The 18,469-nt window shown below is 37.6% G+C and overlaps 1 protein-coding gene across 13 annotated transcripts in view; it reads left to right on the forward strand.

Annotated features, from left to right (window-relative positions):
• The window catches only part of Pdlim5 (PDZ and LIM domain 5), a 172,998-nt gene that overhangs the window by 48,080 nt on the left and 106,449 nt on the right, over positions 1 to 18,469 (forward strand). For 12 of the 13 annotated variants that reach the window (XM_060392607.1, XM_060392609.1, XM_021659671.2 and 9 more), the window contains exon 3: positions 3,377 to 3,528. The exons of the other annotated variant lie outside the window; for it this stretch is intronic. In XM_060392607.1, coding sequence (XP_060248590.1) covers positions 3,377 to 3,528 — 152 coding nt within the window. The remainder of the gene's footprint in view (positions 1 to 3,376; positions 3,529 to 18,469) is intronic. 13 annotated transcript variants of the gene reach the window in all.

Below are 18,469 nucleotides of genomic sequence, written 5' to 3' on the forward strand. Positions count from 1 at the left end.
CACAATAGAGGCTAACAAATAAAGAAAAGACCTACTTCCAGAAATGGGTAACTTTTAGAGTTGTTTGGATAGAATTTTATAGCACTATGAAAGCTCACCAGAAGGAATGAAGCTTCTAGGTAAGTTCCAACATTATTTCTCCATGTTCTGTTACTTGAGTATATGGTGTCTGCAGAAGGTCTTACTATCACACAGCCTAGCTGTTCATCAAATGATGAATAGAAAATGAAAATATGGTATATTTACACTTATTACTCGCTATTAAGAAAAAAATTAGCAGGTCAGTAGATGGGGCTGGAGAAAGTCATGATTGAGATAATCCAGGCCAAGAAACACAAATATTGTATGTTTTCTTTCATTTCTGGGTGTTAGCTTTGACTCTTTACATATGTGCTTTTCATTTGGAATACTTATAAACATCAGGAAATTACTAAGGAGCCACAGGGGAGGTTCTTTCAAGGGAGAGGTTAATAAAAGGCACTAGTATAAAGGCTTAATTGAAACTATAGAACAGCAGGGATGAATTAGAGGTAGGGAGGGGAAGGCAAATTAGAAGATGGAAACTGGGAGGGATAAATAACACTAAAGATGTTTCAAAGAAGTAATATTGTAGAAACATCCTAAAAAAGTATCCATTCACATAGATAAGGAATTAAAATAGAATTATCCTATAATGGGCCTTACTAGACACAACAGAGGCTAACAAATAAAGACCTAGTTCCAGAAGTAACTTTTTGAGTTGTTGGCCATTGAGGTCTCAAACATTGCAGGGTGTTATCAGGGATCTTAGTTACCCTCCAGAACTTGACAGTTCCTTATTCTCTTGCCAGTAGTGCAGTAAGAGTATGTTAGCTATACAGAGAGCAATTTAATTTTGGCTTGCCATTCTGGAGGTCCAGAGTTGAAGGACCACGCCTTGTGTTGGCATTCTTTTTGACAGAGCCTCATGGTATGCAGAGAAGATGCCACTTGGGGAAGCAGGGGTGGCAGAGTAAGTTCCATTTCTGTTCTTTTTTATAACAGCCATCAGGATTTTATTTTGGGAGCCCTCTCGTAATTACCATATTGGATACCAATAACAAAGGGCTCAACTCCAAACATCAAAGTCAGAATAAGTTTCTTAGGCACCTCACAATGGAGATTAAGCCTCAGTAAGTAAATCTTTGGGGGCACATTTATACCATATTTAAACTTCAGCAACCACTGTTTTAGAAATGTGACTGGAGGAAAGGGAGATGAAAACATAGGAAGACTGAGTTGAAAACTTTCATGTAGGCAATTAGACAATAGGTAAGAGCAAGGTGAAGGATGATCAGGGCATGGTCAGACAAGGAGGAAAGTAAGACTGGCGGAACATTTAGTTCTTTCCTACATGTGGTATTCAAGAAAGGCAGAATTCAGGACGCTATATGAGATTTCAGTGTTCCGTGATTTGAAGGTAAGAACAAGATAAAGGCAGTTCTGAGAGAGAATGCTGAGAAGTCAGTTGTGAATATTTTGAGGCTATGCTAGGATATCATCATAAAAAGTAGGCATATGGAACCAAGGAGCACGACAGTTCATTTTTTGACCCTGTCTGTGGTGTGATTAAATTCTTTCTGCGTCCTGTTTTACCTTTTATAAGTGCTGGAAAGACAATATTTAAGTTGCTTCTGATTAGCGTAGTATTTAGAACAAGTGACACAGGCTTCACTGTTTTGGTGTTAAGGCTTCTGCTAAAGAGGTAGCTGAGGTAATTGAGATGTGTTCTGTTTCTGGTTCATTTTACTTGCAGGCTTGCCCCCCTTGTCCAGAATAAAGTCTAGGATGAATTGTTTAGTTTATGGTTGCCCTCATTATCTAGACTCTGAATTTTAACGCATTTGCTTATTTTAATAGGAAAGAGCTGTCTCTTTGTCTTCTGGGCTACATTCTCATTTTGTGATGAGACCTATAACTTTGTAAAGGTAGTGTGCATATAGATGAACAGTAAAAACTGTAGGATGGAGAAGACCTTATGGGTAACCCCCACATATCTCATGATAGCAATCTCAATAACAGCTAGCGTTTATTGAGTTGTCATCTCATGCAGTCATTGTAACAGTCCTTTAAACGAGTGAATTGACCTTCCCCAAATCACATACAAAGTGATGGCATGATTGGATTCAGGGACTTTTTCTTTTATAAATGTGCTTCACAGTTTCAGTAATGTAGTTCTATGCAGTAGAGATGAACAGTTAATGTGTTTTCTACTATTAGAGTAAATGCTTTCAGTGATATTTAAGTTAACAACAAGAAACTCTTTTACACCAGATTACATATTGCTTAATGTGGTGAAATCATGTTAGTTACAGGGGAGAATGCATGGTTTTGTGAAAGTCTGTGATAGGATGAAACAAAAGTACTGTTGTCAGTCTATCGCCCAGCACTGTTTCCTTGAATTTTAGGTGTAAATGATCATTTTTGTGTATTGGGATTGGTCTGCTTTAAGTAAAGAATTTGACAACTGATAATACTGAAAATCTAAATGGATGCAATAGATTGCATTTATTCCTTTGCCCCAAATTATATGATAGTGCACTCAGTTCTAATTTGGTAAACTAAGAGTTTGTTTTCTTTCTTTGTTGTTTAACTTAGTATTTCTTACTAAAATTTTCTTTTTCACTTTGTTTTTCTACATATTGTGATTTTGTATTTGCTTTCCTGAGGCAATTAAATACATATATTTGTAGCTTGAAGCAGATCAAACTAAATGATGTAAACATTCAGCTATTTCTGTTGAGTAACCAAGGAAACACTGCGGGTTAAGGACTCTGATACACAAAAAAAGTCTGGCATTCTCAAATCTGTGCCTTCCCTTTGCTTCCTGTCGGATGCCTACAGCAGGAGGCACACCCAGTGTGAAAGATCACTGGGCCTGTGATCTAAAGAAGTTAATCCCCAAACGCGGATGTAAGCTGGACTTGGGAGGAGCAGGGTGCCAAGATCCTCCTTTCATGTTGTGTGCAAACAGAAATACAACAGTTTAAAGAGGTTTAAGACATTTTTTAAAATAATAAACTTTGTTTTAGGTTCTATTCGTTTTTTCTTTAGCTAAAATGTGAATTTTTCATGAGTGCTGCTTCTCTTTGTGTTTCTTAGTAATCACACACTATTGTTGTATATTAAATAAATGAAGCATTATCAGAGGCCATCTTTTAGAATATTATTTGTTTCTTAATAAGGAATTTAAAAAGTCATGAAAATAACTTCAATTTTAACCTCTTATCAAGCAAGATAATTTTATATTGCTCTAATAGTATGTTAATGCACTTTTTGCATGAAAAAGTATAATTTTATCTGCATTAGTGTTTGTGTGCTTTAAGCAGTGATTTTTTTTTTGATGTGTTTATTGTAGCTGAAAGATGGTGGCAAGGCGTCACAGGCACATGTCAGGATAGGCGATGTCGTCCTCAGCATTGATGGAATCAGTGCACAAGGAATGACTCATCTTGAAGCCCAGAACAAGATTAAGGGTTGTACTGGCTCCCTGAATATGACTCTGCAAAGGTAAGTTAAAATTTTGTTGTTGAGAGTGAACCCAACACTGTGGACATCTTTCTCTGTGTTTGAGTTATGCTTTGTAAGAAGCTGTTTCCAGTAGACAAATAAAAAGTATAATGGCTCTTCAATAGAATATTCATGCGGCACGAGAATTGATGAAAGCTGTGGGGTATTTTTCATGTTATCCATATCTTCATGAATATTGGTTGTATGGTTTTTGAGAACTCAAGAATTCCTGAAATTTCTCAGCACACATACTAAGAATTCTTAGTGTTGGATAAATCATTGCTTCATATTCAAAGCAGTATATTAGTGTATGGTCTTCTATGATATGGTCTGACTCTCCATAGTTTCTTGTTTAACTTTCTTATTTTGAATAAATGAATATTTTAATATATGCACTTGAAGACTGGAATTTTAAATTTTATGTTCTTTTAAGTTCTTCTGTCCTCAATAATAGATAGCTCTCTTACTGATGATAGTCAGGTATTTTGAGTATTCCAGCACTGGACCTGCATTGCAATCACTTTATCACAGTGCCCGTTAAAACCAGTGCTGGCCATGCTGAATCAGACCTTCTGCATATGAGGATCAGAGTGATATGCTCTTGAGCTTCCTGTTACTGCCATAGATTTTAACATGAGAATCAGGGCGGCACCTCTGACCTACATGAAGAAGGAGAATCAGCTCTGAACCTTTGTGTGTAAGGAAGGAGCCCAATCATAAGTCCAACTGTTAATGATTTCTATTTTTAAGAAATAATAGTATTTTTTTCTTAGAAAATTTTATGCATGCATACAATGTATTTTGATTATGCATCCCAGCCCCTTCTTAGTGTTCTTTATTTTATCTTCTATGGAAGATGCCATACCTCACCCCCTATTTGTCATGCAAATTGTGCCTCTTGAATAAAGGAGTAAAGTCTAGAGTATCTTTTAAACATAGTTGATAGTAGAAACTCCCTTCTCAAGTTCTGTCCTCTCGTTCTATGGAGAGTACTTTGGCTGCCTCTCACCGGCGTCAAATTGAGGAGGGGAAAGTTTTAATAGTTAGATTACTTAGATTTATGGATCTAGTGTGTTGTATTATGATTGTCTGACCAATTGAATCTTTCCATCTTTGTATGTGGAAGAATTTTCTTTCAGTGGGCCCACTGAATTTGCAGCTAGACATATTTAAATTTTTGATAGCTATACAATTTTTGATAGCCTGGGAAGATGACCAGTGAAAAAGAAAACCAGTCTGTTGCTAATGTTTCCATACTGCCTGTCTGTCTATATAGGCATGCAACATGAACATTCTTACTGATTATATGAAGATATTCATTTTTATTTATAGGCATTTTTGGCAAGTTTGAATTTTGAAAGGAAACAAGTACTTGAGAAGCTTGCCTGAGGTATCAAGACTATAAAACAAGTACATATGTTGATGGTTGTTTCTCACAGCCTGAAACTGAGTGCATATAGTTGTATAAGCTCTTTCCTGGACTGTGATCATTTCTTTCATACCAGCCTTCTTGTTTTCACATTGTCCTCTTTATTTTACAATCCAGACACTGTATTCCTTATTTTTATAAACCAGGACTCAGTATCTTATTTTCCTTTGAAAACACTGAGTCTCATAAGAATAGATGAAAACCAGATGTTGCCACTTTTGGACGCATTTCCAACTCCAGCAGTCTGCTACCGACTCTAATAAAGCTACTGAAGTACAGAATCTGACTAACTTAGAAAATCAACTTAGTATTATAAACACTTGGGGATTCTGTTAAATCTTATCTTTCTTTTTTCCAACAGAGACGTTCAGGGACCAGAATATAAGAAAAAGTTTTAGAGTTCTACTGTAGTTAATTGTAATTCTGTTCCTGTTTCTGAACAGATGTTGTATTGGGTAATAAAAGCCCTTTATGTTGCTGTCTATGTAAATGTGTGTGTGTAAGTTAGATCCACCTCTGAGGTCATCTCTCAGGTACCACCGACCCTCACCCATCAGACTAACTCTTCTTCCAGTACTTTCCTTGTGGAACTATTTTTCTTAGAAATAGTTTTCTTTGTGAATATTAAATGTTTTCTGTGGCTTTGCCTGGGTCCCATTTTTTTCTAGAATCAGATTGTGAGAATAAGGGCTCTTCTGCAAGTAGTAATTAAGGGTCTTTGTTTTAATGTTACTTACAAGACAGTGAATGAAGCAGGATTAGGAAGCAGGGGTAGACTTGTACAAAGATCCGATTTCATAGGGATAGCTACCTTCTTGGATCTAGCAGGAAACTTAGGAACAAAAATGGCAACTTTTTGTTTTTTGTTTTTCTTGCCTTGAGTCAGGGAACTGGGCTTTGCTTCCCTGTTTTCCTTGTCTTAAGTCTTTGGTGACTAGTTATCTTGGAGGGACTGGGAGAGGAATAGAGGGAACAGGGCAAGAATAGGATGTAGTTTCTGTTGGTTCCGCAGAAAGTTGCTAGTGTGAACTGTTAGCAGCAGTGAAGAGAACCCCAGGGGTTTGATGTGCTGAGATTTAGGCCTGGCAGCAGCCTGTTGTGAGGTTTTTGCTCACACCTGCGGCCTCTGCTTAGAAGGTTATGCTCTAGTTTTATTAAGGCTATCCTGTCCTCTCTGGGCACCCTTAGTTATCACTGAATGCCCTTCATTCTGTTTGACAGACGTTTCTCACATGTCTGTGCTGCCTCATCAAATCCTTTTTTGTATATTTGCTGCCAATGCACACTATTATGTCTACAAAACACTCTTGGAACCTTATCTGATGCTGTCCTACTTTGCTTTTTTGTTGTGACAAAACATTGACCAAAAACAACTTGGAGAAGGGAAGGGTTTATTTGGTTCACAGGTTCCAGTCCATCATTGAGGGAAGTCAGGACAGAGACTGTAGGCCAGAAACTGGGAGCAGGACCTGAAACAAAAACTGTGGAGCAGGGCTGCTTCCTGGCTTCCTGTCAGTGGCCTGCTCAGTGGCTTCCTTACACAAACAGGACCACCTGCCAGGGCAGCACTACCCACAATAGCTGGATCCTCCCACATCCTCCAGTCAGGCCATCTGATGGAGGCTGTCTTAGTTAGTGTTTATTGCTGTGAGAAGACATCATGACCTTGACAACGCTTATAGTCTCTCATAATGGCAGACATGATACTGGAGAAGAAGCCAAGAGTTCTACATCTGAATCAGCAGGCAGTAGGAAGAAAGAGTGACACCGGGCCTAGCTTGAACATCTGAAATCTCAAAGCCCACCCCAGTGACACATTTTCTCCAACATGGCCACACTTATTTTAACAAGGCCACACCTCCTAACAGTGCCACTCTCTAAGAGCCTATGGGGGCCAGTTTCATTGGGAGAGGCAGTTCTTTAATTGAGGTGAGCCTTCCCAGTTGCTGTTGAGAAAAAGCTTGTCCTTAGACTCTTTCTACTACTGCAGCCTAGTCACTTTCCCCCTCCGACCTTGAAGGAAACAATATATGTTATTCATTTCTGCATTTAATTACATGCTAGGTACAAGCTGAAATATCCAGGTTAATTTCATGAGTCATTTACAAATAAACCTAATTTGTTAATAGTTACATCTGGTGCTCTCTGTTATTAAGCTAATTATCCCATGTATTTTAGTTCTTTTTCTCTGTCTAGGCCAGCGGTTCTCAACCTTCCTCATGCTGTGGCTCTTTAATACAGTTCCTCATGTGTGGTGAACCCCAACATAAAATTATTTTGATGCTACTTCATAAGTGTAATTTTGCTGTTATGAATCGTAATGTAAATATCTGATAGGCAGGATATCTGATATGTGACCCCCAAAGGGGTTGTGACCCACAGGTTGAGAACTGCTGATCTAGGCTTTGTGACAGCAACAGCATGCTTTCTGTACTCTGTGCATTTGATATTGTATAGTTTTGTGTTTTTAATACTCAGTGAATAATCATTTGTTATGTCATCATTACTTACCAAACATAGAATTATGTATTTAGTTTACAACTATTTATGGAACGTTAATAAAAGCTAGGCATTGTTGTAATACTAAAAACCGAGCACTGAACAGAACAGACCAAGATAGTCTCTTCCTTCATAGTACTGAAGTGAGCAAAGAACTGAGTGTATTATACAGTGATGATGATAAGTACCATCAGAAAAAATACAGCATTTCGCGCAGATGTCAGGATTGTTATTTAAAACAGTGGTAAAGAAAGCTTTGTTAACTCACTGGGTGTTTGGGGTTCCAGGGCCTGAGTCAGAGGGACAAGATAACACGATGCTCTTCAGAGCACTCTGAGTGAAGGCAGTGGGATAAGGAGAGGTCAGAACATAGAAAGGATCCAGAGGTAGATAGAACCTCTGTAGGGCTTTGGGGGTCATTATAAGTTTATTAATATAATTTAAATTTCTTTATCTTGTAGGGGAAAAGACATGAGAAACCTCTGGAAAGTTATATTGCTAGAGCAGAGATTGGGAGATTCATTAGGATAATGAAAGACTTTGAAAAGAGAGAGAACCTAGCAAAGGACAGGACGGATGAACAATGCCTCTCTCAGGTGTTACTAGAGGGCCACTGCCTTTTCTGTTTAGCATTGTACATGCACCAGATGGACACTACTGATACAAAATTACTACCTCTATCCAGGAGTCCACAGTGTGTGTGTGTGTGTGTGTGTGTGTGTGTGTGCATATGATAGAGGTCACAATAAAAAGAGGAAAATTAGCAGCAATTTTGTTGGTGATTTTTTTTTGCCATAAATATTATAAATCCAGTAGTTTTGAAAGTGTATTTTTAAAAAGTAATTGCATTGTAAAGTTAAAACACAATTATCATAAATACAACTTATATAAGTAAGATAAACATTTTTATTCAGTAAGATTGTTCTGTAATTAATCCATATCTTGTCTAATTTTTGGAGTACTTAATAAGGCATACATTATTCTTCTGTAATAACTTAAAATAGTCAGACTTGGCTCTTGCTCAACTATAGGTATAAAATAGTGAGAAATTATATTTTCTATTATAACCGTTTTCAGAACTGGGTTGTTTATTTATTTTGTACGCATGTGACTTAAATTAATTCTAAGAATGCTACAACTGTACTATGAGACATTCTACCTAAAATGCTTCTTTAATTAGGATAATCAAGCAAATAAAAGTGATTATTTTTAAATCCCAAATCCGTTCTACTTATTATAATTCTTATTGAAGTCAAAGTGCTCAGTTTAAAAGTTGCATTATTTCAGCCAATGAATGAAGAAAATTACACTCCAGTGCTCTTCAGTAACTATTGACAAAAATAAAATTAGATTCTTTGGGTAAGACTTTCAACTGCTTCACATTTCAATAATTCTCCACATGGGCCATTATTGATAAACTTGCTACTAACTTACTATATGATTTGGGGAAGGTCACTAAACTTCTGGGCCTTAATGTTTTTGACTATAAAATGAGATCATATCTGATTTCAAAATCCCATTTTTTTTTTTTTTTTTTTTTTCAGTAAAAGTCTGGTTCTGGCTCTGGTTTTCAACTGTAAAGAATAAGTTCCCCAGAGCTTGCCACTAGATCAGATCAACTTCGTTTGCTTATCTTGGCTGAGAGAATCAGGAAATTGGACGCTGTTCATTGCATCCATCTTACACTGTGCCAGGCTAGCAAAGTAACTTTCAGGTGAAAGGTACGTCAGATAGATAGGCAGATAGTGCTTCATCAAAATGCACTTTTATCCTTGTTTGTTATTTTTAAATTAGCCTGTTGGACACACAGAAAATTTATATATGCTTTTTTTGTTCTTCCTGGATTTTCATTAGTGGTGGCACATCTGGGTTTTTTTTTTTTTCTTCTGTTTTTCTTCTTCAAATTTCACTTAGTGTATAACTTGATATGATTGGAAATGAAAGGTGTAGAAGGGTTGAGTTTTGAAAAATATTTATGTACTCTTTCTGCCTTCTCTGTCTTTAAAAAAGAAAACAACAACAAAAAAATTGTCAAAGGTCCAGTAACTACTATTAATGAATGACAGACTGGAATAATTTAACAGGCACATTGAGTTATGAGAGAAAAAAAAGAGAGAGAGAGAGAAAGTAGCCATGAAGCAGACTGAAGCTATTAGTCATCTTCTGTTTTGTTTCACCGATTGCTTAATACCCTCGTATTGTAAGCTCTGTGGCTGAGCTCTACATTTATTTTACCAAGAGCACAGAGGCAGGAATTTAGAAAGTTACCAGTTGGTGTGTTTCTAAGACCAAAAGTTCTCAGTTCTATAACCGCAGTAATGGAATTAAAAATGTTAAGGCAGGTTATCTTTCTTCTCAGTAACTAGGGCTGTACCTCATAGCGAGCATCTTGTTTTCTTCCTGTCATTTCACATGTCTTTCTAGTACCTGTTCTACAACTTGGCTTTCACTTGTTGGCTCTCCGTTTTAATTCTTAACTTGGAAGATGACTATCTTTCAGAAGGGCTTGGTGATTATATCCCCATTTACCACCATCACATGCTGTGTAAGCATGTGTGGGTTAGGGTTTAAGCATGTGTTTTGTGAATGACCTTTCATGCTTAAGTCAGTCCAGTAGAGGATGGGGTTAGCATGCCCACTTTTCTGAGTTTAGAGAGGTTATATGATGTGCCTAATAAAACCAGTTCAAAGGCTATCCCTCAGCCCTAGACAAGGTTTGCCTGTGGAGTCTAGGCTGGGTTTTATTTTAACTCATGACCCTCCTGCCCTAGCCTGCTGGGATTGCAGGCATGTACACCATGTCTGGCTGTCTTCTACACTTTTCTTTGTTAAAGCGAAGAGCTTGGTGACTAGATGAACTCCTCCTGTATGCTTTACAAGATGACATGGAAGCACCTGGGCAACAGCTGAGTCCTTCACTTGCGAGCACTTGTATATTTCTGAAAAGGGTGCTTTTCGGTTTCTCTCAGTATTCTATTAGAGATCTGAATCCAGTTTCTTTGTGTTTAAAAGAACTCTATAAACAAGTGGGCTGCTGAGCCATTAGCTGGAGTGCTCAGTGGTGGCTGCTGTGTGTTTGTTGCCCATTCTGAATTTGAATGCTACTTATTTTTCTCTCCCAGGTTGGCTGCTCTGCTAAATTATTCTTTCTGTATTAAAGTTTCAGCTCAGTTTTTTTTTTTTTTCTTCTTAGTTTAGGCTTATTTTATGTTACCATAAGTATCCATGTATTCAAGAATTAAAAAGTATCTTTTAAAGGACTGTTTGCTTTATATGACTAGAAAAGTGATTATTAGGAAGACATAGAAAAGTATCTCTCTTACATATCTACTTAACTCAATAGTGATAAAGATTGTTGGAAAAAAACATGAAAGTCTAGTGTGGTTCGTTTGTTGAATTGTCAATAGTACTTTGACCATAAACAAACCTGGTAAACATGAACTTTCACATCTTGAAAGTGCACAGATGTTTTAAATATGTAGTCATTTAATCTTCAGAAGTAAAACCAAGACAATTTCAGTGTTAATTATATACCTCTAGGGGGAAACCCTAGGAAATAATACAGTTAAAGACTTGTTCTTCATTTGTAAATGGGCATACATTTGTATGTATTATAATGGAATAATGTATATAAAGAGCTTCTGAAGAAATTCAGGTATTTTTCTCTTCTCTGTCTTCAGTTGAGGAGTGTTAATGTGATATCTATTGTAAAATTACATGGAAGTCATATTTGTTTTGTCTCTTGGAAACAGTATTGGGTGTGACTGCAGGAAAGCAGAAAATGAAAGAGAACTTTGTTTTTGGGAACTTCTCTGAGAAAGAAGGATACAAGAATTAGAAGATAGGATTCTTTAATTTTCAAATAAATGGCTTTTTTAAATTAAAAGTTTTTTTCCAAAGAGTATAATAATTACAGACATTTTGCTTACTGGTTATTCACTACTGCTTTGGTTCATAAATGTTGTCTTCGCTGATGAGTTCTGTCTCTTCTGGTAGGAAAAATTGTGATGCAAAGAGGAACCAGTACACACCTACTTGTTTATTCTGAGACCTCTTGTTCTCATTAGGGGAACAGTAGAGCTACAGTTCTCTTTCACTGCGGTCAAGCCGGAAAGATGAACAGAAAGAATGGCTTTGTTCTGTTACTTCTAATTCACTTGTAGTTCCTTTAAAGTAAGTTTCTAGGTAACATTGAAATCAGGTAGCTTTCTAGACTGTGCTTTTATGAAATATTTAGGAAGAGTGCTGTTTTAAAGTCTAGTGTTCATCAACACTGCCATTAATACTAAGGGTCAGTTGGAAAATATCAGTGTTCATAAAAAAACAAAACCTTTTTCATGACTGGCAGCACCTGCAGGAGTAGATAGTGATTTGTAATCTTTAAGAAACTTAATTTTTTTTTTCATTAGGATAAGTCATAGAATGTGCTACATGCTCAAAGGAGCACAAGACGCCATATAAAGGAAAGGATTTCTGGAGGTGCTCAAACCTGGCCAGGTCTCAATGCTGAAGAAGATAAGTCTTAGCAGTGTGGCGATGACAAATGTCCACCAGGACAGGTGTTGGATTAACCAATTTTATTTATTTATTATTTTATTTAACCAATTAAATAAAAATGAAGGGAGTACTTTGCAGGGTCCTAGAACTATTCACGGTTTGGTCTAGATATACCAGTATTTAGTGATAGAACCTGGAGGAAGGTGAAGAGAAACCAGAGGTAGGTAGTGAAGTCAGACATGATGGCAGTGAGGGTGTGCAAATATTAATTTTATAAGACATAGCATAGTTGGATAAGAGGATTGAGAAAAGAGTATATAGCATGATTAAGCCTAGGCTGTGAGTTCTGGTCCTTTCTCCTTCTCCTTCCTCCTCTGTTTATTTTACTATGGTCTCTGCTTGTGTTACTAAAACTTCCTTTCACTTTTAGATTCCTCCGGGGTAGTGTGGTCAAAACTGCATTATGCACCTTCCCTCACAAATTTACATCTCTAACTCTGTGTGCCCTTGGAGTAAAACACAGTGGAGAGAGGGCCAGCCCCTGGTGTACTAGTCACTGGGCATAGAAAAGCAATCCTCATGTTTGCTCTTAGGAGACTTGACTTAACAACCTTTTTTTTTTTCTTTCTGTAAGAAACATTTCTTGGACAACTCTTACCACATCATTAAGATAGTTCTATTTTAATTAACATTTCATAACTATTTCAGTGCAGTTTTAAATGAAGGTAAAGGGTTTCTATATTTATGTACATGTATCTACATTTTTTTTTTTAAATCCAAATATTCGTGTGATTTAAATAGATTTCGTTCATGGATCACTTTTGAAAACAAAACAAAAAAAATTGTGACTTAGGTTGGGATTACTGGCCAAAAATATTCCAGGCCATCAGAATGCCAGGGAAGGAACGGAAGTGCATGTAGCATGAGGGTGCGGAATAGTGTTCTAGAAAGACAGAGATCACAGGCCAGGAGGAGGCGAGTAACATGGGAATATTCTCCTGGCTGGATCTGTTTATCCGCAGATTAAAGGTTATTCCATAAAACTGGATTGCACCAAACTAACCTCATCTTTATTATCATTTAAAACTGAAAAAACCTTGTGGAGTTTTACGGTGAAAGGAGACGTTTCCATGCTTCCTGCATGGGAAGGAGGGTTTCCTGCCATCCTGTTTAAACAGAAGATACTCATGTCATAGTTATTGCCTTGAGTTGTAAAGAATGCCGTGCTTTAAGATACAGTAGTTTTGCTGCTCCTGCTTGATAAATTTAGAAATGGTTCATGGGAAGTTAGTGAGACAGACTGGCCATTCTTCAGTGTTTAATGGCAGCAGTCGCCTTTGAGTTCCAAAAAAGCATGTTTGCCCATAGCGTAAGGAACCTCTGAAAGGGTTGAAATTCAAGCCATTCCCAACTGTTCTCCAGTGGCTGCTGTTGCTATTATAGTCTCAAGACTGAAATAGCTCAGGCTTTATAGGAGTTGAAAAGTACACAGGAGTGATTGGCTGTGGCAAGCACACGTGGTGCAGAGTACTTACACTGTCAGGATTGTGTAGAAGCACCTTCACTTTAAAAAAAAGTCAACTCTACAAACGCATGTCTTAATGGCTCTGGTTCTTCTTCATAATTGCTTTCTGTTCCCCTCATCCCTATTAGAAATCTTTTTGAAATCACTATGAACTTTGATTTTTTTTGGGGGGGTAATTCAGTAAGGGTCTATTGTCATAGTCTATTAAGCATTCAGTTGATAATCCTGAATTAAAATCCCCCCCTTACAATCAAGTTCCTTTCTCTTGGCTCTTTTGGCTGATGTTTCTAACACTGTTTTTCTGTGAAATTCATTCTGTTACAGTGAATGCATGGGACTTTCCAGCGACTTTAGTTTTACTGGAATTATGTTATATACACCAGGTTTTGAAATAATGAATTACTTATTAATCCCATGTGATTATGTTATCTGAGAATATTTTTGGTTATCAAATTTATTCTAAAAACTAAGAATTTTTATATTTGAAAAATAAGCTAGTTGACTGTCTCTCAAAGTAGAATTTAAATCTCTGACATACTCAAATAAAGAATAATATCTCTTTTCCAGATTTCAAACACTATTATATTGGTGTAGATTTTATTTTCAAATGTGAAGCCTGGTTCACTGTAGTGTGTCAAAGAATTGCTCTAAGGCATCAAAAATGAATTGTGGAATTTTGCTGTGATGTTTTTTATTTTTGCATATAAATTCCATTGCTGTATGATGTTTACAGTTGAAGTTATTTTAATAGTATGCAGAAACTTTTTTTGTTTATTCATTTGGAGATGCTTATATTAATTGTAACAATATTTGCGTTTCCAAGAACTTCTGTGATGGTTTTTCTTCTGAAATGTGAGGAGAGAACATGTTAAAGTTTGGCAGCTGTCTCAGTGTTGTTTTTACTGCAGCATAAGAATATACTAAGAAAAAAATATTAAAGGGGTAACTTTTTCCCAAGATACTGAGCAAGAACTATACATGCATTAGTTATTTAATCTTCGTTTAATCTTACTTGTGGCAGATACTACCTAACAAAAGTTCTCCAGAATCATACAATTCATACATATACAAACCAGAATTCAATCTAAGTCCCTTTCTCTATTATAAATTTTTTTCTATATTACTACACTTGTCTCTTTAAATATAGAAATTTAAAAATGCAGTCATTTTAATGATGGTTACTGCCTAAAAGTTTATTTTGTATGCTTATCCTATATTACATGTCTAATAACCACTTATAAGTGAGTATATACCGTATATGTCTTTCTGCTTCTGGAATACCTCACTCAGGATGATATTTTCTAGTTTGCCTGCAAATTTCATGATTTCCTTGTTTTTAATTGCTGAGTAGTATTCCTTTGTGTAAATGCACCACAGTTTCTGTATCAATTCCTCAGTTGAGGGACATCTGGGTTGTTTCCAGATTCTGGCTATTACAAATAAAGCTGCTATGAACATGGTTGAGCAAATGTCCTTGTTGTGTACTTGATCATGTTTTGGATATATGCCTAAGAGTGTTATAGCTGGATTTTGAGGTAGCACTATTCCTAATTGTCTGAGAAAGCACCAGATTGATTTCCAAAGTGGTTGTACAAGTTTATATTCCCACCAGCAATGGAGGAGTGTTCCCCTTTCTCCACATCCTCTCCAGCATGTATTGTCATTTGAGTTTTTGATCTTAGCCATTCTGATGGGTTTAAGGTGAAATATAGGATAAACATAATAAAATCTGTACACCTAATGAAGTTAAGCAAGAAGGAGGATCCTGAGTAAGATGATCCATCTTCACTCAGAAAGGCAAACAGGATGGACATTGGAAGTGGGGAGAAAACAGGAAACAGGATAGGAGCCTACCAGAGAGGGCTTCTAAAAGACTACCCAGCAGGATATCAAAGCAGATGCTGAGACTCATAGCCAAACTTTGGGCAGAGTGCAGGGAATCCTATAAAAGAATAGGGAGCTAGAAAGACCTGGAGGAGACAGGAGCTCCACAAGGAGAGCAACAGAAACAAAAAATCTGAGACAAGGATCTTTTCTGAGACTGATACTCCAAACAAGGACCATGCATGGAGATAACCTAGAACCCCTGCACAGATGTAGCCTATGGTAGCTCAGTCTCCATGTGGATACTCTAGTAATGGGAGCAGGGACTATCTCTGACATGAACTCAATGGCTGACTCTTTGACACACACCCCCTGCCCCCCCGCCAGTGGGGAGTAGCCAGGCCACACAGGAAGATACTGCAGCTAGTCCTGATGAGACCTGTTAGGCTAGGGTCAGATGGAAGGGGAGGAAGACCTCCTCTATCAGTGGATTTGGGGAGGGGCATGGGAGGAGATGAGGGAGGGAGGGTGGGATTGGGAGGAGATGAGGAAGGGGCTACAGCTGAGATAGAAAGGAAATAAACTGTAATTAATAAAAAATTGTAATAAAAAGTTTATTTTCTTCAAAATACATAATAAATAGTTTTGACATTAACTACTAAATTCATAGGAAATGAAGTTTTGCAGTTTTTTACTCCCTATGTTTTAATCACATGGGTATTACTAGTAAGGGGAATTTTTAATTCCATAGAAGCTCACACAATATTCTAGTAGCAGCATTACCTCATTCATTTACTCAATAGCCCCAGTGAAAAGATTCTCGAGTGAATTAAAGTGGCTTTAATACTCTCTTCTATAAAGTAGCTTTCAGTTGAATGAAAAGGCATGACCACTTTCAAGCTTAAAGTCTTCATAGGTGTAGAGCAGTTTAGCGTTAGAGGAAATCAGCATCTTCATTGGTTTCTATTATAACTTGAGGAAAAGATTTGAGCCCCCTCCTACTTCTGCAACAACTGAGTCATAGAAGAAGCCCTGGAACTGGAGTTCAGCAGATAAGCATTCGTCCTGGGATCCTGGCCGCTCTGCCATGCCTGCCAATTGACCTTCATCTACTGCTTTTTCCATGAGTTTTGTGGTCCACTTACAGTGTTTTTAAAGCTATCTCCTTAGTGTCATGAAATACTCTATTAAGCACGGCACTGTTTCCCACTTTATCTTTTCTTCCTATCTTATTATAGATTACTTATTTTTCTGAATTTCCTTTGGTGAAGTATCCACATGCCTCCACTGCCTTTAAGGTACCAGATTGTCCTTTCTGTACTATATTTATCTGAAATTTGAATAAGCCATATGTAATTGAGTTACAGAATGGCCCTGGGTTCAATTCCTAGCAAACAAACAAACAAATAAATAATAAGTAAATAAACCAAAGTTTTAGTAATGATATTAGTATTGTTTACTGATAGCTCTGAACAGGAGAAATTCTTCTCCCTGTCTTACTTATCTCTCATTTAATGTTTTCAAGAACTATTTGAGACACAACTGTTGTTGTTGTCGTCATTATTATTATTATTCAGTTTCTGAGATGCTGAATGCCAGCAATGATGCCTCAGTAATCTGCAGATGATCGAAGCCAAGATGTAAAGCCCAGGCACACTGCCTGGTGCAATGACCAGGGTGGAGAAAGAAAAGACTTGGTTGGGAGCCAGTTTCAGAAGAGTAGGCAGGAGCTATTCAAGGCCTGCATCGGGTGGAGTGAAAGCTGTGCTGATGGCAGGCTGGGCCCAGAACAGGTTGGGTAACTTTCTGCTGAGCAGTTCTGCTGATCTTTGTCTCTTTGCCTCTTTCTGTTGCTTATCTTCTGTTTAAAACTCTGTTCTGCTCCTTTGTTTGCCTTTCTGTCTTTTCACCTCTTACTGTAACACTTGCCAGGTTGTCTTTGGCGTAACCCTGCGTTAGTTGCTGTTCAGACATAGAGGAAGGAAAGCGCTCCTGTTTTACAGGAGCCCTGTTAATAGTGTGAGAAAGGCCATGTGAGTGACAGCAGCTTTGGGGGAGCCATGCATCATTTACCTTTATGCTTCACGGTCCCATTGTATTCTTAGAAAATATTTAAGGAAATCCATATGAGCTAGTGAGTGTGTGGCTCCCTGGTTTCCTCAAGGTTAGAACTTGGCCCTCTTTAGAGCCACTCTTTACTGGTGAGGACAGTACTAAGACCCTCAGGTTTCCAGAATCTTAGCTTAGGAGGAAAGAAAGGATCTTAGGTAAAACCTCATTATCACCTGCCCAGGACTTAGTACCTGTGCAGCAAAGGTTATCCCTATCATTTCAGTGATCTATTTGACATTCCTTACAGACTTACTGTTTGCTGTATGCTAACGTATTCGTTGAAATGAATATTGATCTCACAATGAAAATCTAAAAATACTCTTTTTTTTTTTTTTTTTAATCAAGAAGTAGGAAATCAAAGCGCAGAAGTGAGCAAAGCTGATGAGCTTGTTTGAGGCTGCATCAGACACTAAATTGTAGCCACAGTGAAAAAAATATCAGTCTTTTGGGACATCCTCACACACCTTACTTGCTGGGGAGAACAGTAACTTCAAAGATCCCCGTTTTAATACCTGGATTTTGTCCCTTGGTTCTTGTTTTTATTACCCACAGAGTAGTGAGGTAATTTCCCTTTACCCTCTTACCCATCATGAGACCAGAACTGAGCTGTTTCTGCCCACCTGTTGTCCAATGGAGAAGACAGTTTCTGTCATCCAGATCAGCTCTTATCCTGGGAGTGTGTAGCTCCCTGCGCATTACTTGATCCCCAGATACAGGGTCACATTTAACAATGAGTGGAGTAAACTGTGCCGCAATAGGAATGGTATCCAAGTTCTGCTTTCTGTTCTCATGTGGGAATGCTCTGGGCAGAGACGGAGGGGGGTTCTTTTCTTTCTCCTGTTTCCACAAGTGACTTAAGTGATGGGAATACATGGGAATTTAAATAGGAGACCCCCTCTCTTCCAATAGAAATCACAAACCTGCAATTAAAGCTTAAAGGGGCTTGGATTTGTTACAGGGCTACATTTGTTTTCTCCTTTGCTAACAGTTTCTTTTAGGGCATGGTCTCACAGAGACACTTATTCCCTTCTCTGGGAGAAGGGATTTGGGGCCAT

This window comes from Meriones unguiculatus, chromosome 10 (genome assembly GCF_030254825.1).
Source record: "Meriones unguiculatus strain TT.TT164.6M chromosome 10, Bangor_MerUng_6.1, whole genome shotgun sequence".
Taxonomy (NCBI): Eukaryota; Metazoa; Chordata; class Mammalia; order Rodentia; family Muridae; genus Meriones; species Meriones unguiculatus.